The following is a 24,159-nucleotide window of genomic DNA, read 5'->3' as shown; positions in this document are numbered from 1 at the left end:
TCAAAGTCATCAATGACCTTTTAACCAAAATGGTTTTCTGTCTTTCCTATCATAGTACCCATAATACTATGTACTGCTGTTTGGTTGTCTGCATCTATCTCCCTCTCCTGCCATACACTAAATTATAATCTCATAAGGACATTGTGCATCATGTTCATGGATTTATCCCTTATAGTCTAGGCACTAAAATACTTGTGAGATGTAGAAATAACAATTTCTGCTTGGCCTTCATGCTTAATGTTTGGCTAGATTAAGATTGTTTTTGCTTTTCCCTCCATATTTTCTCATTAAACATATTCTATAGCACCGTTTCAATTACCACATCAATAGGAAGCTTATCAAATCTATACTGCCAATATCCTTGTTCTTAGGAAACAGAGACAAAAGGGGCATGATAAATGCAGCTAACTCTCTAATGGTTCAGGGAAAAAAAAAGGTAGACAGAACAATAAAGTAAGTGTGGCAAAAATGTTAAAAAATTAGTAAATCTGCATAATAAATTTCATGGGTTATTTGTACAGTTCTTTCAAGCTTTTATAAATTTGACATTATTTCAAAATAAAAAGTTTTAAAAAATCTATTCTCTCAATCTTGTACAAGCTCCCATCATATATTTCCAAATGTTTCTTGGTTTAATTTTTTAAATCTAAATCTGAAGTATTCAATAAGAGATGACTGCGTACCATGTTAAACAGGATGATGGAACACTATATAGTTCTTGAAATTCAGTACACCCTTACTAAAAAAGGATGTGTATATGTGAAGTGAAACAATATAAAATAGTACATACATAAACAAAGATTAAAATTTATGTGGTTACATTATAAGGATAAAAATGGATTATGGCATAATATAGGTTATTTAATGTTAATTAGGTTCCATTTCCATAAAGTACTTAATATTTTCTTACCAAAAAATATTATCTTCCCTAAATCTAACCTTTACCTACTTTTCATCACTATTTTCACAAATCTAAAAGCTGTGCTCAAAACGTAAGAAAAATAAATTTGAGGGTCAATTCTCCACATAAATTTTGCTCTAAACTTTCTCAGTTCCAAAAACTTTCATCTGTGTTACAGAGTCATCAAATTCTCTACTGATCTTTCAAAAACTCTCCACAAATCTCTGTGAAGTTAGTTATGGACCACCACTTTCTTGAACTGAATCTGTAACATGTTAAAATGATGTACCATTTACATGCCAGAATCCTTGGGGTAGGGATGGGAGGGCACATATTGAAAAACACTGATCTAAACATAGGAGCCAAACCATCACCAAGAAATGGCCTTGTACCAAAGCAATGGTTACAAATAAAACCATTCCTTGTGATAGCTAACACTTTACATTACGACTAGAAAAAAGTGGAGGTTTACAACCAACCCTTAGTGTTTTAATAAAATAGATTTACATTCATCTTTAGTGACGTGTATGCCATTTTTCACAAATTTTATATTGAAAATAAGCATACATGGTTAAGAATGCAGACCCTGGGTCCAAGTTCTGGCTTGGCCATTTACCTGCAATGTGATTCTGGACCTATCATTTAACCTGTTTCCTCAAGTGTAAAATGGGGGTAATTAATAGCATTTATCTCCAAAGGTTGCTATAAGAATTAAGCCAATGATAATAACATTACCATTATTATAAGAGTAGGAAATTGCCAGCCCTCATCTGAATTTTATTTAAGCCTTAATTTACTTAGAGCTACTTTAGGGTTGTTAAATTTTAACTGAAAATATTCAAAAATATACTAAAACACCACAAGATGGGGATGTTACTGCATAAAACTCTTGCCTTTTTTTCTCCTGCCCATGTAGTTCTATATCTTGACTCAGAGCAGTCTACTCTTGTCTTTATCGCCTTTCAATTCTATGATGAAGCAGTGTGATATGGTGGTACGAACTCTACTACCATTCTGTTTGGGTTCAAATTCTTAGGCAAGTTATTTAGTCACTCTCTGCCTTTGCTCCTTCCATCATAAAATAGAAGTAATGGTAGCCATTTCACAAGGTGTTGTACACAGTCAGTGGGTTAAGACATGTAAAGTATAATGCCTAACACAGAATAAGCACTCAATATAGTAGCTGCTATTATTTTCTATTCCCTCCCCCCTTTTTATTCCTCTCCTTTTACTGGACATAAAATGTTTGAATATTTTTACAACTATTTCTTTAATATTTTATAGCCCCTATTAATTTTAAATGCAGATGAATATATTTCTATTCTTGTTCAAAAAAAGGTCCTTTCTTTACCAGCTCTCCACAAACCCAAAACAATTAGACCCCAACAAAATAGATCTAAAACCAAATAAAAACACTTTTTACTTTTGCAGAGAAGAAAAACTGTACAGATTTCCAAGAAACACACACAATAAAAATCAGGGCATATATGTCAGTGTTGGGGTGGGAGAGGAGAAGGAATGTGTTTGAAAAATGTTTATGTGAACTAGACTTTTCCCTGGCTTTTACCAAGTCGTCAGCCTCTTTTTCATCTGAGACCTTTAACTTTGAATTTGGCAAAAGGTTTTGCTGAATCTCATAAATATTACGATGGAAAAAAAAAACCTTTCAATCTGCTATAAACTACAGTTAATAGCTTTAAAAAGTGTTTTCATTTTAAAAACACATTTTCACATATAAAATTCCAAATTCAATGGAATCATTAAAATTTAAATTCCATCAGAAAAATATGAAGGTACACCTTAACATTAATCTTCAATCAGTAAATCCTCTTTTTTACAAAATTTATAATGTGCAATTACTATTTAAATTTGCAAACTGTTGTCTTACTGAAAAGTATTGTTTCATCAGTTAACATGAATAAAAGTACCACAAAGCTGAGTAAATCAGCTGCAATATATTTCACAATGGTTGAGAAATATAAATAGCCTTTATTAGAATTTATTTAACTATAATGAATTCTAATTTTAAAAACATAGCAAATGATCACTGCTGATGGACTTCGTAAGAACACTTACTTGACTGAAATTAATCTGTAATTCATTTTATGTATATCCATCAATATTTTTATGCTAAAATGTTCTTTAACATTCAAGAAACAATCATTTTTAATAATCAGCTTTGCTTTAAGATTTTAATGAAATCATGAAGCTAATGTGGTTTTGGAATTCAAATACAGATTTCCCAGTGATTTGACCTACTTAATCTCTTCAGTCTTGGTTTCAATGGCATAATGCACTTACCAAAGGAATAGTTATGAGGCTTCAACGAGATGACATACGTGAAGTGCCTGGAAGCACAGTATTTTAACAAAAGCCAAGAAAAAGAAAGGCAGGGAAAAAAGGTGAACACTTTCTGATGTGAAACTGTACCGTGCCTGTCCCTGGTAAATTTCAGAGAACAACAAAGAGGCAGAAAGACGAGCCACAGTATTACTTTCAGATGGGCAGTTTGACTACCCATGTCCCCGAGAAGAAATAGTACCAATCTCAAATTGATTTTTCTAACTGGTATTTCTATCACTAAATTTCAGTAAAAGCAACTATTGTATCCTGGATTTCTCTAATACAGTTAAGTGTAAACCTAGTTGTTAAAAAAAAAAAAAAAGTTTCACTATTAAAGAGTTTTCCCATAAGTTACTCCACTTGTGTTACTCCATCCACTCACCATTTTGAAAGAAAACAACTGCTGATAATTTTAGAGTACAGACTTCTAGATTAAAAATGGTGGACTGAATACATGCATGTATTTATTCTTTCAAATATTTAAGTGTATCTTATGAGCCAAATACTGTTCTAGGTGTTAAGGATATACCAGGAATCAAAGATGTGAAAAATATCTCTCCTCATGAAGCTTACATGCAAGTGGGAAGAGACAGAGAAACAAAAAAGTAAAATATATAGTATATTAAACGGTGATAAACACTAAGAAGAAAAATAAAGCAGAAAAATGAGATAAGAAGTCATTACAGGACAGAGGAAGGGGAGTTTAATTTTTATATAGCACAAAGAGGGCCTCACTGAGAAAGTGACATTTGAGCAAATCCCTGAAGGCAGTAACGGGGTATACCATGCAGATAACTGAGGAAGAGCATCCAGGCAGGGGAAGAAATGCAAAGGCTGAGAGGGAGGCTCTGACTTTTTGCAAAGAACACACAGGGGGCAGTATAGCTGGCAAGGTAAGGGAGGGAGGGAAGAAAAACAGGGTCAGTGGTAAACGGAAAGCAGATTGGGTAAGGCCCTGAAGGCCATTACAGGAGTTTTGGCTTTACCATGAGTGAGACACAAAGCCGTTAGGCTTGAAAAGAGATTATCTGACTTACCTTTTAACAGGATCACTCTGGCTGCAGTGTGGATGACAAACTGCTAAGGGGAAGGTGAGCACTGGAAGACCAGGTGGGATGCTATAGTAAAAATCTAGATCAAGGTGATGTTGTCTTGGTGGCAGTGAAAATGGTGAGAAGTGATCAGATTCTGGATATATTCTGAAGATAAAGCCAACAGATTTTGCTGCTGGACTAGAAGGGAGGTGGAAACAAAAAGATAAGGAGATAAAGACTCCAAAGAGTTTGCTTGATGAACTGGAAGAATGGAATAACCATTAACTGAGATGGAAAAGACAGTGGGGGAAGCAAGTTTGAAGAAAAAGATCAGGGCTTCAGGTACAGAACAGTTAAATTTGAGCTATTTATTTGTGATTAATTTTAGGCGTCAACAGGACTGGATTAAGGAATACCTAGAGAACCGATAAAGCATTATTTCTGGGTGTGTCTGTAAGGGTGTTTCCAGAAGAAATAGCATGTAAGCCAGTGGACTGGGTGGGGAAGATCTGTCCTCAATGTGAGTGAGTGCCATCCAATCAACTGGGGCCAAAGAACAAAAAAGGCAGAGAAAAGGTGATCTCTCCTCTCTCTCTTCTCTGGAGCTGGGACATTCTTATTTTGTCCTTGGACATCAGAACTCCATGCTTTCTGGCCTTTGGACTGCAGGTCTTACACCACCAGGCCCCCCCGATTCTCAGGCCTTTGGCTTCAGACTAAGAATTACACCACTGACTTCCCTGGTTCTGAGGCTTTCTGACTTGGACTGAAACACACTAATGGCACTGCAGGATCTCCAGCTTTCAGATGGCCTGTCATGTGACTTCTCGGCCCACAGCCTCCATAAATATGCAAGTCAGTTTCCCTAATAAATTCCCTCTAATATTCTACTGGTTCTGTCTCTCTGGAGAACCCTAATACACTATTAGACATCCAAATAGAGATATTGATTTGAGATGGGATGTATACACCTGGAGTTCAGGAGAGAGATGTTGGCTAAAGATACCTGTATTTCCTTGTATCTAAGATGATTTGATGCCAGTACTTTTTTTTTTTTTTTTCCCCAGAGACAAGGTCTCACTCTGTCAACCAGGCTGGAGTGTAGTGGCATGATCAATAGCTCATTACAACCTCAAACTCCTGAGCTCAAGCAATCCTCCCACCTCAGCCTCCCAAGTAGCTAGGACTACAGGCGTGCACCACCACACCCAGCTAATTTTTTTTTTTATTGAGATGGGGCCTTGCTGTCTTGCCCAGGCTGGTCTCAAATTCCTGGTCACAAGTGATCCTCCTACCCTGGCCTCCCAAAATGCTATGATTACAGGTGTGAGCCACTGCACCTGGTCAGATGCTGGTACCTTCTTAATTTTTATCAGAAATTATCAACAGATGACTTCACAGAACATACTATAGCTGCCACCTTGCTGAGAGTGACTAACAGATGCCACCTGATTTTAGAATGTGGTTTCTCAACCAATCTTGGCACTATTTGGGCCAGATAATCATTTTTTGTGTGGGCTGTCCTGTGCACTGTAGGACGTTTGACAGCACTTTTGGCATCTACTAAATGCCAGTAGCACGTTCCTATCACAGACAACCAAAAATGTTGAATATCCTCAAGGGGACAAAATAGCCCCCAGTTGTGAACCACTGTTTTACAGGGATTAAAATAAGGGGTGGGGGATGAGGAAGTGTGTCTTAAATAAATGAGACAGGACACTAACATTTGGGAGCTGTCAGTGCATATGGATGACATCAAAAGGAGTAGGCATAGATAGAAAGATAATCCAAGGACTGTGCCGTAGGGCACTCCAAGGTCCAGAAGAGGTTGTAGACATGAGAAGGAGACTGAGAAGGAAAGGCTAATGAGGTGGCTCCACTCCTTCTCCAAATCCCACTAAAACGAAAATAAAGAAATTAGTATTTTTTAAATGACAAACTCACAAGAGGACAATGACAAAATTTTGGAAGCTATAAAGCTTATAGCTAAGTAGTAACCAAATTTAGCATATCCATGAAAAGCTGAATGCTGGGCCAGCACTGAAGAAAAGCAGAGCAGCACTCAATCTACATCATGTAACCTCAAAAGTCCCCAGAAGCAGCAGAAGTAATGGTGGGAGTAAAAGCAGGAGGACTGATTGAAAACATATTTAAGAAAGCAGTTAAAATCTCTCCTTTACTCGCCCACCAGCAGTGGTCTCAGGTACAAACTAATATTCAGCCACAGGACCCAAAAGACCATAGCTGGGCACCAGGTTCACTCAGTTCTGTAGAAAGACAAAGATAGCATGCTGGCATACTGGCATCAGGCATGCCACCTTCATGGAGAGTCCATACAGATCACCAGGGGACTTTCTTGGAACCTTAAGTGACAGCTCATTGTAAGGGAGACTCTGTGGGTAAGTGCAGAAATCACCCTGGCTCGGGATACTTCATACTCCACAGGAACTAGCAGTACCTTGTAACAGCCAATGAGGGTAAGTCCCAGGGTCCCTCAAGGAACATGTTCATTCTTATCTACAAGAGTTACGCTGCACAACAGAAAATCAAGGTCTGTGTCTTTTCATAGGCTTATATAGTTCTCTTCATGAACAGTTCTCCTGGTCCATATGCACTTACCAATCAGGGGTCAATTTTACAATAAACAGTATTACCTAGAGGCATTCTATATTTAATTTTAATCTAGTAAATTTCCAGGAAAAGAATGCCAGGAGAAGGAAAACCTAAGGTCATCTGCTATGGGAAAAAAGGGCTCAGACTTCCTGTTAACCCTTTCTACCTAGAGCAGTAATTCTCAAATGGGGGGTTGATTTTTTCCTTACAAGGAACATGTAGCAATATCTGCAGACATTTTTAGTTTTCACAACTGGAGGGGGTGTGTATGGTAATGACCATTTAGTGGGTGGAGGCCAGGGATGCTACTAAACATTCTACAATGCCCAAGACAGCCCCTCACCAACAAAAAATTATCTAGCTCAAATGTCAATAGTGCTGATGACTGATAAACCTGACCTAGAAGGATTAGAATAAAGTTTACTGACTAAACATAGAGGACCACCCCCACATCCCAATCCTTCTTTCCCAAATGTGCTGCTAAATTTAACATTGGCAGCCAGGCATATGCCTTTCATGCAGAGGACTGGAATAATCTTCTCTGGAGAAGCTTACCAGTCTAAGAGAAAAGACATAAGAATAATCCTAAAGACTACAAAAAACAGTTAAGAATTTTAAGAAGATGAAATTAATAGAAAACTAATTTTGTTTGAGCCAAGTGAGAGATTTAAACTGGGGGAAAGTTTGAAGTTGAAATACTGATAAACACTTAGAAAATTAAATATTTTTAAAAATATAATTAATTCCAGGAAAAGCAAAATGATATCCCAAAAAGGAAATGTAGTGAGATAATACAGAGAGGTTAACAATAAATTGCAAGTCAATAGTCATTATAACATATACAATGAGTATTAGCCCAATCAAAATATATTGGGAAGATGGGAGGGGAGAAGTGAGAAGAGTTGTCTAAAGACAGCTATATCCTCATCTTCCAGAGTAAGAGCTCGATAGATAATATACACAACTGAAAAAAAAAAAAAAAATCAAGAAATGGTGATGTGAGCATGGGTTTAATGATACAGAGTTGCGTTCTCCAACCTCCGGGGTGCAAAATGGTACCAGTCAGTGACCTGTCAGGAACTGGGCAGCACAGCAGGAGGTGAACGCTGGGTGAGCAAGCAAAACTTCATCTGTATTTACAGCCGCTCCCCACTGCTTGCCACCCCACCTCCTCAACCCCACCCCCAGGGTCTGTGGAAAAATTGCCTTCCATGAAACTGGTCATGGTGCCAAAAAGGTTGGGGACCACTGATAAAGAGGTAAATACCACAAGAATCAGCTAACAGAGTAAAAATTGGAGGAAGTTTTCTGTAACAATAAGTCTCATAGAACTATTTGACTCTTTAAATAGTTTTCAGAGAACTACTTAAATCCATGTATGAAAAACTAATTAAAATATATTAAAAATTGTATTTGATTTTAAAGACAATTTGATACATTGGTTTGGGGTCTATTAAGCTTGCCCCAGTTTACTTGATTTGAATCAGAACAGACCCAGAAAAAAGAATATCAAAGCAAGCTCCAGGTTTATTAAAACACTTTTCTATCCCTCTGGGCGAGGCAAAATAACAGGCTAGAATAGATTAAGACCTTAACCTTCTCCCAACTTTATGCCTGGTTTACTCACCAAACCTTCTATTAAAGTCATAAATATTACACCATTGATTACTGGTATCCTTGCCCATGGATGTCACTAGATGCCATTTAGAGTGGGAGAGAGGGACTTTTCACTTTTTACTTTATTTGCGCTTATATTGTTTGAACTTTCGTAGATGTATTTTACATAGAGAAAGATATAGACATACGGTTATTAGAAGATCCTTAAATGTTTAGTTCATAACCTATCCTCATGCACCTTGACCCAACTCAAACTACAGTAATATGACTGGAAGTAATATCAATACACAAAACAAACGATGACCAAGAAAGCACATCCCAAATAAAATATTGCCCATATACCAGCAGGTAAATAAATCTAAAAAGCATAACATGACACATACTAAGTAGCTGGTGCTAAATATAATTTCCAGGTATCAGAAAATAGAAATCAGTTTTCAAGTTCTCTACACAATACATATACCACTTAGATAAGTTTCATTATTTTATTTAGTTTTTTGAGACTGGGTCTTGTTCTGTTGCTCAGGCTGGGTGTGGTGGCATCATCAACAGCTCACTGCAACCTCACACTCCTGTACTCAAGCAATCCTTCTGCCTCACCCTCCCAAGTAGCTGGGACTACAGTAGCGTGCACCACCAAGCCTGGCTAATTTCACTATTTTTGTAGAGACGGAGTCTCACTTGTGCTCAGGCTGGTCTTGAACTGCTGACCTCAAGCAATCCTCCCATCTCAGCCTCCCAAAGTGCTAGTATTACAGGTATGAGCTACCACACCCAGCCTTCATTTTAATAAATGAAAATTTATTCTTTAGATATGATTTGCTAACTTCCTTTGCAATAAAACTCAAGTTTATCTCCAAATCACCATGATCCATCCTTCTTTTGCGCTCTATGGTACCTATTAGGACAAAGCTAGGCACATGGGTAGGTACCAGAAGTTACTGACTGACGAAAGTTGATCTAAAGAATTAAATCAATTGGGGGAAAAAAATCAATAATGTCAAATAATAGTTAAAATTTCCTCTGTAATTCCATAAACAATGTTTTACAAGATTTACTTTAGTATTAATTATTCATAGATTTTTTTACCCTGTATTAAAGAATAAACACAAGCTTATTGAAAAGATTGTCTTTATTTTGCCCCCACCAATTTTCTTAAGTTTTTATTTTTTATTTCCTTTTGAGACAGGGTCTCACTCTATCACCCAGGCTGGTGTGCATAATCATTGCTCACTGTAACCTCCAACTCCTAGGCTCCTCCCACCTCTGCCTCCCAAGAAGCTGGGAACTATAGGTGCATACCACCACATCTGGCAAATTTTTACAATTTTTTGTAGAGTCAAGGTCTCACTAAATTGCCCAGGCTGGTCTCAAATTCCTGACCTCAAACAATTCTCTCACCTTGGCCTCCCAAAGTGCTGGGATTATAGATGAGAGCCACTGCACCTGACCAAGTTTTTATTTTAAAACAAACACACATTAAAAAGCAATTCTCATCGGCTTAGTAACCATTATTAGCTTTGCAAACCACAATTCAATATTTCAAATCATGTGGAACAACTGATATTAATTCAAGGACTTCCAAATACTGTAGTCACAAGAATAAAAAAAGAAACTAAATTTCTTACAAAGATGTTTGTGACACTGCAATATCTAGTAATATATTCCTCATACATTCTGATTTTAAAACTTAGCTTGGAAGTTATCTTTGACAAATTCTAAATGTAGAAGAACTAAGTAAGCTAGTCAAAATTACATTCTTTAATATCATATCTCCTTTATTTTAATACTAAAATAAAAAAAAAAAAAGTTCCTTCTATTTACCTCAGTAATCGGCTGCCCCTGATGTGTCAAATCCAGTTCTTGAGGGCGTGTTACTTTATCAATATCCAAAGAGTCCATGCTGGAGGCTGCAGAAGTGATGCTAGAACGAGAAGAGTTACTAATAGAACGTACTTCAGCATCACTCACTGTGCCTGCTGACGCAGTTCTTCTGTGCTGATTAGTTACCACAGGCTTAGTATCTTCTAGTACAGATTGCTGAGCAGCCTCATCCATGCTCAAGGAGGCCTGTTCTAATTGTGCAGTGATGTCATCCAGGGAGTAGTTGGCATGGGAAGGTTTAGTTATTTGATTAGATGAAGAAGATAATGCTTTCAAGGTGCCATGTTTTGATGTATGTCGGCTAGCAGGTAATTTCTGAGTAGCTTTTGTTTCTGTGATTTGTCGCTTACTATTTCCTGAGCCAATACTGCTGAGCTCCTGCTCTATAGAGCAAAGATCGGCCATTAGGGCATCCAGATCCACAGTCTCTCCCTGATTCAGAGCTTCTGCAATGAACAGCACACATAATCTTTTTAGAACACACTTAATCAGATTTGTATATTCTATTATAAATCAGTTAATAAATGCAGGTGGTAAAGCAAAGAATTCATCCCACTGAATCTAAAGCCAATCAAATAAAGTATTTCTAACAGTTTTTTTATTCCAAAAGAAATTTTTTGAAGCAAATAGTTCCTCTTAATATTAGTAGCAATCAGAGGAAGAATAACATTGTGAGTTCAAAAACACTACAAAAATCTTACATTGTTTAATGGTTTTCAGCCACATTCCCCCATGCAACTTTTTATCAGAGGCTTTAATAAGTTGCTAATGTGATCAGTGCCCTGACAGAGATGTTAAAATACCAAAAGAGCTGAGGGCATAAAAAGAGAAGTCAAAAGTCTAAAAAAATTACAAATTGATATGTCAGTTTCAAATACCATAAAGTTGACTAGGTGGAGTACATTAAATAATGGCCACAGGAACTGATTAAAAATTGCAGGTAATTTCACTGGACTTTAGTGTGAAAACAACAATTTAGTTAAGTTTACTGTGCTCTACCTGAGTATGTACTTTGGAAATTACTAATAAATCAACTGGAATATTATTAATGCTCCAATTTACTTTTTTCTGTGATAATCTGAATTTGTAGTATAATACAAAGATCAAAACTGTAAGAACTCAGTAAAGTTATGCATATAGCTTTTATACTGAGTTTTTTATATTTAGAATTGTGGCTGCACTGCTCTTACATTATATAACTTAGCACACTATCTCACATTTTATTTCCAATTACACCTTACCATTCAAGTTGTATATGGAGAAGCGATAAGAAAAATTGGCCATGTTTGTTTCCTGGCGAAGAGGAGATCTTTTTACTGGTTCCATGGGCTTGTCAGAATCCAAACTCTTCAGAAATGAAAGTTTAATAAGTCATATTAAATTCAGGCTTCAATTATATAAAAAGATGAATGAAGCTTGTTTTATGATTAATTGTCACATAATAATTAATAAAACCAAAGTTCTTCTAAGCAATAGCCTTAAGGAAAAATGTAATTTGTTTTCATATTATTATTTTGGTTATAGTCATTTCAATTTTTAGATATATGCTTACTTTTAAAGGGGCTTGAGACTGTCATAGTTCAGAGTAAGTATCTTTTCAAATATATCAAGCATAGTGACTGACCTCATTTTACATAAATTCACTATAAAATAAGATAGTATATAAATACGGACATGGTAAAATAAGAAATAGAAAGAAACCATGCAGAGAGTTCTGTTCTTTCTTTCCTCAAAGAGATTTTGTTTTTTGGTCCAGAATAGCCTCATTCTTTGGCATGAGGTACCCTGAAGATAAGGGACAGTTCTGGATTTAAAATCAGTGAGACCAAAGACCTTAACAGAGAGCAACTACAACTTCAAACAATAATGGAATATCCTTGTTCTTTTCAAGCCCTATCAGCAAACTGTAACCCAGCTACACTGCTTGTAACAAAGCTAGAACTATAGTGTACTTCAAGGTAAGGTGACTTTTAAGTTATTTCACCACCTTTTAAATAATACTCTTTTCCTCTTTAATCTTTCTATAATAAGGAAAAATGATATTTACAAAAGAGAAATTCATCTTAAAATACAGGAGAAAATACAAAGTACCAAACCAGTAGAAATGCCAGCTGCAGTGGAGCATCATGGAGTTCCTACTTTACCTAGAGCAGCTAGACAGATAGCTACCTGTCTTGTCTTTTCACCTCACCCCCCAAGTATGGACAATAAAACCACATGGTCAAAGATACCTCCCTCGTCAGGTGGCCCTTGCATACTTTCCTTCCTGTACTATCATTTTCTATTTCCTCTTTCTCCCCCAGCATAGAACTGCATGGTCTAGTCATCTTCTCTATGCCAAAATTACCTTTTTAAAAAAACTAAGAATCAAATGAAAATGGTTTGGCAACTACAGACATAAAATATTTCTGACAAAAAAATGTTACTTCTTGGCTGGGCGCAGTGGCTCATGCCTGTAATCCTAGCACTCTGGGAGGCTGAGGTGTACAGACAGTTTGAGCTCAGAAGTTCGAGACCAGCCTCAGCAAGAGCAAGAACTCATCTCTACTAAAAAAAAAAAAAAAAAGAAAAGAAAGAAATAAATTAGCTGGACAACTAAAAATAGATAGAAAAAATTAGCCAGGCATGGTGGCACATGCCTGTAGTCCCAGCTACTCGGGAGGCTGAGGCAGTAGGATTGCTTGAGCCTAGGAGTTTGAGGTTGCTGTGAGCTAGGCTGATGCCATGCCACTCTAGTCTGGGCAACAGAGTTACAAAGAAGTAACAAAAAAAAAAGTTACTTCTTCTGATTAGAGATGAAGGGAATGATCACTATGAAATCCTAGTAGGATTTGCAAACATTCTCCCCAAAATTCACTATTAACAGATTGTGGTCACAAAGATGTCTGCCTTTCAAAATGATCTACATGAAGAGTTTATCAGTTTCAATTCTAGACTGCTACAGAAACAACCTAGTACTTTAAGTTTCTACCTTACTCACCATACTTTTCCATTATTTAAGGAATCTCATACTTACGCATTTTACAGAAATGTTCTTCACAGAGATAATATGTAAGGAGAAGTAAGTTTTGTTCTATCAGTCTCATTGCCATGAAGTTAAATTTATTTTAATAAACATAACCATCTTCATATACTGAATACAATATTAGTTGGGGCAGTAACAACAGTATCCCTTTATTCTAAAAAGTGTCCTAGTTTAGAGGATAAGGTCACATTTTTTTTTTTTTTTTGTTGAGACAGAGTCTCACTTTGTTGCCCAGGCTAGAGTGAGTGCCGTGGCGTCAGCTTTAGCTCACAGCAACCTCAGACTCCTGGGCTTAAGCGATCCTACTGCCTCAGCCTCCCGAGTAGCTGGGACTACAGGCATGCGCCACCATGCCCGGCTAATTTTTTGTATATATATATTTTAGTTGTCCATATAATTTCTTTCTATTTTTAGTAGAGACGGGGTCTCGCTCTTGCTCAGGCTGGTCTCGAACTCCTGACCTCGAGCGATCCACCCGCCTCGGCCTCCCAGAGTGCTAGGATTACAGGCGTGAGCCACCGCGCCCGGCCACATTTTTTTTTTAAACCCAAGATCCAAGAAAGCAAAATGAACAAATTTTGCCACTGTTTTAAAATGTAACCCAGAATGAAATTCTGTCAGTATTATGGAATAATGTAATGGAAAATATTTACATGTGAGGAAATTATTTATGTCACAAAATGTGTTCAAATTTACTAAGTTATGGAATAGAGTTTGCTAAAATTTAGACTTTAAAATTTTAGGCCTCAAAACTTTTTAGCTAAAAATCTCAAATTTATAAAACAGATATTAAGTAATCCCTCTAGATGAACAGAGCCTCTCTCACAAGTATTTCTTTAAAAACACCCTTAAAATAAATATAGAAAATAACATCTTCTGTTCTTGAGTGACCATTTATTGTTAATGTTCTGAACATTTTTCCTTTCTAGCAGTATTTTTGAAATTTAACTTATATCCATAGCCTTATGTCTGCACATATAACACATAGTGATGACTTCAAATCCTCAACCAGTTTTTCAAGCACTACTTCTAACCTGAGTGAGTTTGTCTAGTTCCCCAAGCCAGGCTCCAAACATTTTGTCAAGGTCCTGATCTTCCTTGTCACTGTCTTCTTCAGCACCATGGTCAATTTCTTCATCTGATAGCTGCTCCATCTGAAATATTTGTGTAGAATGAATAGTTAGAGGTTTAACTTGGAAAAATTATGCACTATATGTTCTGATATATACTGTAATTCTCTGGAGTCAAACCTTCAAAACTAGAAATTATATTATTAAATATAAAAGAAAATTAGAAGTCCTTAATGGAGAATGAAAATAGTGTTGACAAGTGAGTAGAAATGAGGAATAAAGTCTCAAGTTTTTAGGAAATTGTAAAAGAAAAGCAAACTATCAGATTAGGACCAGAATCACAAGTAACAATACTAAAAAAAAATTACAGAACACTCCCTTCAATCAGCAGAGGTTACAATAGCACAGTTCTCTCCACTAAGAGATGCTGTAACGCCCAAACACCACAAAGAAACAATTTAAAAAGAATTTAATGCAGCAGGTTATTATCTTGTTTATTCTGTAATAATCTGTTTAGATATAAAGACATATATATTGTGCAAAACCTCAGTCTAAGTATTTAAGAGTATTTAAGAGAAAACTTGACAAAACAAAATTTTTCATCTAGTGTGGTCTGTTGAATTGGCTCCTCCTCCGATCCTACCCTCATTTTCTCCCCCATGTCTTCTTTCTCTACCTTATTCACTTCCCCATCAATTTCTACAAAATCTGAGGAGAAAACAGAGTTGAAAACTTTTAAATTCATATATAAAATTTCCTGTATGTGGTGACTTTTCAAATATAAGTCCCTTGAAAGAAAAAATTATTTTCCTTCTTCTCATTAATAAAATAATCTGACATCTGACAAGGACTTACACGTCGCTTTGTAAAGATGGGAGGAAAAAGTTATATAAAATAAGATCAATGACTGATCTGATTAATATAAAATTTCAATATTAAAAGCCCTGAGAAATCTTTAAATAAAGCTTAGCTTTGCTTAAACCAGCATATTCTAAAATAAAAATTACAGTCAGGTGGGCATGTTAGTTGGTTTGGACTTGAAACAAATTAAAAATTTTTTTTTTCCAAGTAAGCAAATCATTATAACCCTTGGTTTACAAAGTTATGGTAGGTACTTTACATTTCTTAATATCATAGTTACTGACTAAAACCCAACAAAATTTTATTTCTAAAAGAGAAAAACCAGCATATTCCAAATTTGACCACAAACCCTTTGCCTTCAACTTCTGTCCCAGAGACATAATGAATATCATCACTATATGTTATATTAAACACTCTTGGCTCACATTCCCAAAACAATTTTGTTCCAGTGGATCTAGGCAATATTTGGAATATAACCTGTCCGCTGGTTTAAATAATTCTTCAGAGATTATATTGTGCATGGGCATCCCATTAGAAAAGATATCCTTAATCTCGAATAACAACTTGATCATACACATCAAGGCCCCTCCAAAATTTAGGTGTCCCCCATGTGACAGTATTAAGAGGTGGGGCCTTTAAGAGGTGATTAGGCCATGAAGACTCCTTCCTTGTTAATGGGAATAAGGCCCTTATAAAACAGGCTTCATGAAGCATTGGGATAGTTTGCTATTGCACTCTTCTGCCATGTGAGGCACAGGCTTCCTCTCATTCCTCTCTCAAAGCAAGAAGGCCCTCAGCAGACACCAAGCACCAGAGCAGTGATCTTGTACTTTGCAGCTTTCAAAACCGTGAGAAAACAAATTTCTGTTCTTTATAAATTACCCAGTCTCAGGAATTTTGGTGCAACACACATGGACTAAGATGACATCTTACAGCTCCAAAGCAGCAATCAACAAAATTATATCTATGATCCTTAAAGGTTAAGAGACATGTAAGGAATCTAATTATCTGACAAGGTATCATGAAGTTAAATTTTAAATCTTCTTTCACTACATATGATTTTGCCAAAAGGGTCAAATAATGTTACAACATTAATGAAGTGACTCAGTTCTAAGATGTTCAGATCATATCCCACTTAATCACTTGAAGGGAAATAATTTTCCAAGGTCTACTACTGGAAAGGACCACAGGTGATCAATATCTCTAATAGAAATTGGTGATTTCTGTTTCTTAATCTTTCATCACTCTAACCATGCATTAATTGGGGAATTCTACTCTGGCAAATAGAAAATGTATCTACCAATCTTCCAATTCACAAATTTGGGTCTTAAAGAGATTTGGTTTTTATAATTCACTTTATTATTTCTAGGATTTTTATTCATTACTAAATACTTTACAGCTCAATCTCAATAGAAACCTGATATCACAGTTCATTAAACGATCTACTTATGAAAAACATAAAAAGTTACTGAAAAGAAAACCTCAACTGACCAGGTGACTTAATTACTCAAATAATAGTTGCTAGTTTGAGAAGACTTATGAGCTACAATCAGTCTTTATGAGTTTCAGTAAGCAACAGAATCTAGACTGTAACAGTCAAATTCCTCTTCCTAATCTTTAAAACTAAACACAAAAGAATAACCCAGAAGCTAAAATATTCTAGGACGAATTCTGCTTTAAGATAGTGATACTTATGCTTAGTTACATTTTATATCCTTAAGTACATTTAAAACAACTGGGCCTGCAGTACTGCTATCCAGCAGATACCATTATGTCATTTTTGGCAAAGATGGCAGCTTCAGTAACTTTAATGAATATTTCAGGTAACAATATGTAAAGCACTGTATTTATGGTGACTATATTCTCCACAGTAAAAATTTGATCACATGATAGAATATCCAGGTGACTCATCGGGAAAATTTATGATATATGAATGTAATAACACACAGGATGAGGAAGTAATAGTGAAGGAGGATGGGGAAAGAACATTAGTCACAGATTTCTATGAATCAGACATTGTGATAGGAAGGTATTATCATTCCCATTTTATAAATGAGGAAAGCAGATCAGAGACTGTTGTGAGCTCTAGGTGTTCTTGGAGGAGGACTGAGAAGACAGCACTCCAGGTCCCCTGCTTTAAGCAACAGCTCTGATTTCAGTCGTTTTACAGATGGGGCTTCCACATAAGATTTCATTTATACCAAGAATTTATGTAAAAAAAAAAAAAAAAAAAAGTGGAGGGAGTTGAAATCCTACACTTCCTTTCTGGGCACACACTGTAATTGTCCATAGGAAAATGCTATACTGGGAAAAATGAAACAGGAAAATAATTTTACAAGGTAAATATAAAACAGTTCAAAATGAATATGAGTACTTTAAATTATCAAGGAGCTAAAAAGAACTACAGTCACATGCTGCACGATGAAGTTTTGGTCAATAATGGACTGCATATATGACGGTGTCCCATAAGCATTTTTACTATGCCTTTTCTACGTTTAGATATACAAATCACTTACTATAGTGCTACAACTGCCTACAGTATTCAGTATAGTTACACGCTGCACAAGTTTGTAGCCTAGGAACAATACGCTATACCATACAGCATAGCTGTACAGTAGGTGATCCCATCGAGGTTTGTCCAAGTACACTCTATGATGTTCCCATGACGATATTGCCTAAAGACACATTTCTCAGAACATATCCCCATTGTTAAGTGATGTATGACTGAATAGACTCTACAAAGTCTAGTCTGTTTCGTGAGTTCCTCCCTGCTATTAAAACAAGTTATTTGGGTTAAAAAAAATCTCTTTAAATATTTTCATTAATAGTTTCGTTTTTATCTAGACTACTGAAGACTCAAGTAGAGGAAAATATGGTTAGGGAACAATGACAGAGCCATAAAATTAACTGAAATTTTGAAGTAACTACTGAATATTAACTGTTATGTCACTTTTGCCAATTCTGTTTTTTTTTTTTTAATTTGTCACCACATGGATTTTATAAAAAATAAGAAACTTAGAGACTTTCCAATAAAAATTTAGGTCCTACAACATTTCTTAAAGAGCATACACTCTAAAACACACTCTCCATTCTCTAGAAGCTGATGAATTGTATTCTCCAATCTCCCAAAACAGTATTTCTATTTACTATCCACACCAAATGAAAAGCTTCCAGAGAGTTTTCTCATCAGCTTGGCACTGTGTAGGATCAGCAAACCTAGTAAGGAAATTCATTCTTACTTGCCAATTCCTTGACATCCACACTCCACCATCCTAAAAATTAGTTGTAATTGCTATATATCACCAAATAAATCACAGTTCTCAACCTGAATTATCCCAACATAATGCCTCTACTAGAAACAGGAACATCAGAAAATAATCCAACAGTCAACTGTACCTCCAAAGGGGAGAAAAAGTAAGGAACAGAAAACAGAACTTATAAATCTTGTTTCTGAATAATTTGGATTTTGAAATGTGATGCTTTTCCTTAATGATATCCAAATAGGCCCAAGGAAATTATAATGCACACCACAACAAATCCTATTAAATTACTCTACGATTATTAGATTAGGTACTTTGTGGGGGGAATATATTAAAGTTTCACTTGAATTTCATGCTCCATTATACATGAGGAAAACTGGTCCTAAAAGAGTAAATGTACCCTACCGCAAATGAGGTTTACTCCTCAAAGTACATGGTTATTGAGGATAGAATAAAATCGAAAGTCACAGGCAGGCTGACAAAGCCCTGTGCAATTTTTAGCCTTTACGGACCTCTCTTCCCACCCTCCCTTTGCGGTTCCTCTCTACCCGCTCCATCTCCCAGCAACACTATCCTGCTTGCTGATCCTTGGAATACACAGACTTCTTCCAACCTCCAGCATTTGCAATGCCATATCATCCGCCTGGAACTCTCTCCTCCAGATATCCATATGGCTCACTCATTCATGTCTTTGTTTAAATGACCATCCTGTCAAAAGAGCACACCATCCTTGTTACTTTCTGTCTCTTGTACAGTTTTATTTTTCTTCATAGCACCTATCACCAGCTGTTATGTTTATCATTGCTCTTCCTCCACTAGAAAGCAAGCTCCATAAGAGCTTGTGTATGATACCTTCTGTATGATACCTTCTGTATGATACCTGCCTGGAATTGTGCCTGGCTCACAGCAGGTGTCATTAAATATCTGCTGAATGAATATCCAACTATATATGTGTGTGTGTGTGTGTGTGTGTGTGTGTGTCTCCATATATATAAAAAAGATGCAGACTTTTTAAAAGATCCCTAAAGAGTCTATGTGGCCAATGTCCACAAAAAATCAACATAAGTAATAAAAGACTGAAATGAATGCTAATAGAGTGCTATTCTTCAGGACCAAGTGCTTTATAAAGAATTCCTCGTTTAATCTCACACTAACTCTTTAAGATATTGTTACTCATTTATAAATGAAGAAAATTAGACTAAGAGAGATTAAGTAACTTTTCCAAAGGCTCACATCTAATGGCAGTGTTAGAATTTGAACTCAAGTGTGTGACTTAGTCTATTATCAAAATTGGTTTTCAAACTCATTTCCAACGAGGCACTTTTAGTTGCTGCCATGTACATAGATGAGTTTGAGAAGGGTACACTAAAAAACTCTCACTTTTATTCATTCATTCAACAAATACTTACTGAGCAGCTACCACATGCAAGGCACCGTTCTATGTACTAAGAAAAGGGAGTGAAACAAGTCAGATAAAGTCCCTTTCCTAATAGACCCATGGTCTACTGGCATGAAGAATGAAGGGGAGTCAGCTATAGAAGATCTAGGGGAAGAATGGGCAGAGGGAATAAAAAAGCCAAGACCACAGCAGGAATAAGCCAGGTGTAATTAATGGAAAGAAAGACTATTCTGTGGTTGGAACACAGTGACCTAGTCAAAGACTGGTAGGATCTGAAGCCAGAGAGGTAGACAGGCAACAGAGCCTCAATGGTCTAGTAAGCTTAGTAAGTTGCTAGGATTTTATTATAAGCGTAAGTCCTTTCTTTAAGTATACGCAGAATCTTGGTATAAAGGCATTAATGCTTTTTAAGAAGATCACTCAAACTGCTCTGTGGTGAACAGACTGTAGTTGAGGCTCTTATTGTTTCTTACTTAGACCACTGCAATAGTCTACTTGGCATTTGTTCTAGTCTAGGTAAGAAACAACAAAGGCCTCAGCTATGTCAATGGAGATGAACGTGGAGGTGAAGGAGATGATGACGATCACAGCTGATATTTATTTAGTAAATATAGATCAGGCACTACTCCAGGTGTTTTTTACATATATTAATTCACTTAATCCTTAACAGAGAAGGTACACAGTTTGCCTAAGGCCATGGCTGCACAGCCAGAATTCAAACTTAGTTATGCCCATGCACCTAACCACCGTATAATATTGTCTCTCTGTGAGATAAAATGAAGTAATGTGACAAAACTCAGGATATTTTTCTGTTGTAAAGCCAAAAGAACTTAATGAGGGGTGTGATAATTCCAAGATTTCTGGTTTTGGCAACTGAGTGGGTGGTGAGACCATTTACTATGACCAGTGAGAAGCATGTTGGGGAAAGGGGTAGATTGTGTTTTGAAGATAGAGTGGAGATGCCTAGCAAACATCCAGCTAGAAAAACAATGTGAAAGGGTTAAGACTCAGTAAATGAGAAGGCTTAGTTTAACCTGAGTATTATTTTTAAATCATATTTATTACAGAAAAATCACAGAATACAGCTAATAATGATTTAACTAATATTTTAAACTAATTTATATCTATTTTATTCATGAAGTAAAAATAGAAATAATGAGAATATGATCTATTATTGCTTATACACTGGTTGGTTTCATTTCACCGATAACAGTGAATAACTGTGCCCAATTATTATAGGTTAAAACTTGTATGCAGTAAGCTCTACTGCTCCTAATGAAACTATGCCTTAGTATGAAACAATATTATTCCTGCTAAATTTTCCATGAAATTATTTATTTCAAGCCTATTTTCCCTACTAATCTTCCTCTCAGGAGATATTCTGGTTTACTATTCAATTTCCTCATTGTGAGATCGGAATGGTGATTCTTTACCAAGAAGGCTGGGCTTAAATTAAGGTTTAAGAATTTGGTTAAATACATTACATGTAGGGCAAATTATAAAGTGCAAACGAGAAAGTGTATATTTGTGAGAATGTCATGAGATTGACTCAAATAAAACAAAAGGGAAGAGTAAGACTTAAAAGAGAAGGACTAAGGTGGAATCTTGAAAGACAAGCCTCTTTTTTTTTTTTCCTGAATGCACCTAAATTCTTTTTTTTTTTTTTTTTGAATTTTTTTTGCAATTCTTAAACATAGAAGTGAAAGGGAGAAGAGCAGAAATGCATTTTAGTCAGAGGACATTATGACTGTGCATAAGAGTTTTTAGAGCAGGCAAAGACCACTACAAGGCTACTGTAGGAATTAGGCAGAGATAATTACAGATAAGGAAATTGAAGTCCTGAAAGGAAATACAACTTACACAAATCACATACTTACATTGTGATGAGAAAAACACACGGCATATAGTTGGGGTGCCTTATTTATTACTGAGCTCTTTTTTTCCTTTAATAATTAAAAAAAATTGCTTTTTTTTTTTTTTTTGCAGAAATAAGCAAGCTGGGTGTGGTAGCATGTGCCTGTAGTCTCAGCTACTCGGAAGGCTGAGGCAGGAGGACTGCTTGAGCCCTGGAGGTCTGGGCTGCAGTGAGCTACAATAGTGCCACTGCACTCCAGAGTGAGAGAGACCCTGTCTCTTAAAAAAAAAAAAACATATATATATATACACACATACACACACACACTTAAAACCACACGAAATCTCTCAGAACACAGGAGAGCTATCATTAGAGCACTTACCTGGGTCTAGCCTGCTCAATGTTTCAAAGAGGCAAGAGAAGCTTTGATTTTACGTAACATTTATGGAACACATCTGCTATATGACAGACACTGGAGGAAGAGAGATGAAAATGATAGCCCCTGTCCTCAAGGAATATATAATCTAGTAGGGGACAGACAAGGAAAGCTACAATGATGAAACACTGTGTGAAGTGCCATAACAGAGGCTATGTTACATGAGTGTAATTTAATTCAGTTCAACAAGAGAGGAAAAGGATAATGCTTCAGTGGAGACCTGAAGAGTAAATGTGTAAGGGAAAGGGGAAGGGTGTCTGAGGCAGAGGGACCAGCATGCAGAAGGACACAAAGGTGTGAGAAAGACATGCTGAGAACGCTAAGTGGCTTAGCATTTCTGAATCATAGGATGTGTGGTATAGACTCACAGAAAATGAGGCTAGAGAGGAGGAAGGAGCAAAATTACAAGCCATACCAAAGACTTTGGACTTACATGTAGGGTTTTTCCAACTGTGGTCTGTTGATCACCTGCCTCAAAATTACCTGGGGTGTTTCTTTTAAAGTCAGTTTTACTGAATACTAATGCAAGAAGGCGGGACATTTTTAACAAGTTCCCTTACGTATTGCTTATACTCACTAAAGTTTAACAACTAACTTATAAACAACTGTGCTATGTTATAATCACTGGAAGGACTTGTAAGACAATAAGTAATGCAGTTTTGTGTAACCACGATTTGGTTAAAGGCAGAACAACACAGAAGGAGTACTCCCTAAAACCATATAGAAAGTAGGCAGCATAAGGATCCCATAATTAACATACCCCAATTTACTCCTCTTCCATTACCACAATCCCATGCTTCTTACAGTTATTCAATTAGAAATAAATTTTACTCCTTTATTTCCAGTTATGTTTTAGTAGCTTTCTCACAAAAACAGTTTTAGAAACACCTCCTATGCTGCTCTAATCTGATAATTCTAAAGAAAAATATTGCTTGCCTGTTTGGAACATTTGAGTACTCTTCACCCCGATAAATGCTATCATTGCAGTTTTCCTTTCCCATGTTCTGAGAGTTTTCATGTGGTTTTAAGTATGTGCATATGTGTGTGTATACATAGATATATATTTTTAAAGAGACTACAGAAGGCGGGGTGAAGATTTCCATATTCAAGGAGTGCCCCCAACTGTGCCAGATACAACTGTTGCAAACAAAAGAGGAAGGAAAGCTAAATCAGACAAAAGAAAAAAAACTGTTAAATTTAGTAAAGCACAAAAAGAGGAAGAGGACACATCAAAAGGAGGAGGAAGTCAGACCAGAGAAGGAAAAGAAGTAGGACACACATAATGTAAAATGGAGTGAAAATTATAGGGGATTAACTAATCATCAGATTGGGCAGTGCCTGGTATGTCTGTGTCTCTTTTGACATATAACTACATTATTTAAACACAAGACCTTTAGTTCTGCTGTGAACTAAGTGCTATCATTTGTAAACTGTCCAATGGAAACTGGGAATTTTATAAACCAATAGCTTTAAAAGTTTTAAAAACGAATTTGCATGAGCTCTTTATAGAATCAGGATATTAACCACACTGTGTGTATAGCAATATTTTCCTCAGGTTTTACCTTTTAATTTCCACTTAAAAAAATGTTTGTCTTTTTTTAAAGGCATTGTTAATAGTTCTATTTTTTAAGTTACCAAACATATAAATTCTTTTCCTGGTAAATTCTTCCACTATTTTGTTGAGTACATTCTTCTCTAACCAGATATCAGATACGTAAAAAGAAAATTAATATCTCAGGACTCCCCCTGCCCCCAACTCCTTACGCAAAAGAGAAGGCAAGGGTCTCAGGCACCTGTGCAGAACTGGCCCCACAGATCATTCATTATGGAAATTCCTTGCTGGCCTCCCATAAGCAAGGAC

General features: G+C 36.3%; 1 protein-coding gene across 4 annotated transcripts in view; it reads right to left on the bottom strand.

Moving 5' to 3' along the window:
- RAPH1 (Ras association (RalGDS/AF-6) and pleckstrin homology domains 1) overlaps nucleotides 1–24,159 on the bottom strand; it is a 99,839-nt gene that overhangs the window by 45,544 nt on the left and 30,136 nt on the right. For all 4 annotated transcript variants that reach the window (XM_069484109.1, XM_069484280.1, XM_069484364.1 and 1 more), the window contains exons 2-4: nucleotides 14,452–14,571; nucleotides 11,634–11,739; nucleotides 10,333–10,838 (exon numbers count right to left, since the gene is read on the bottom strand). In XM_069484109.1, the coding sequence (XP_069340210.1) occupies nucleotides 10,333–10,838; nucleotides 11,634–11,739; nucleotides 14,452–14,571 (732 nt within the window). The remainder of the gene's footprint in view (nucleotides 1–10,332; nucleotides 10,839–11,633; nucleotides 11,740–14,451; nucleotides 14,572–24,159) is intronic.

The sequence above is a fragment of the Eulemur rufifrons genome, chromosome 1 (genome assembly GCF_041146395.1).
Source record: "Eulemur rufifrons isolate Redbay chromosome 1, OSU_ERuf_1, whole genome shotgun sequence".
In the NCBI taxonomy this organism is placed as follows: Eukaryota; Metazoa; Chordata; class Mammalia; order Primates; family Lemuridae; genus Eulemur; species Eulemur rufifrons.
This window is presented reverse-complemented; position numbering and strand designations above follow the sequence as displayed.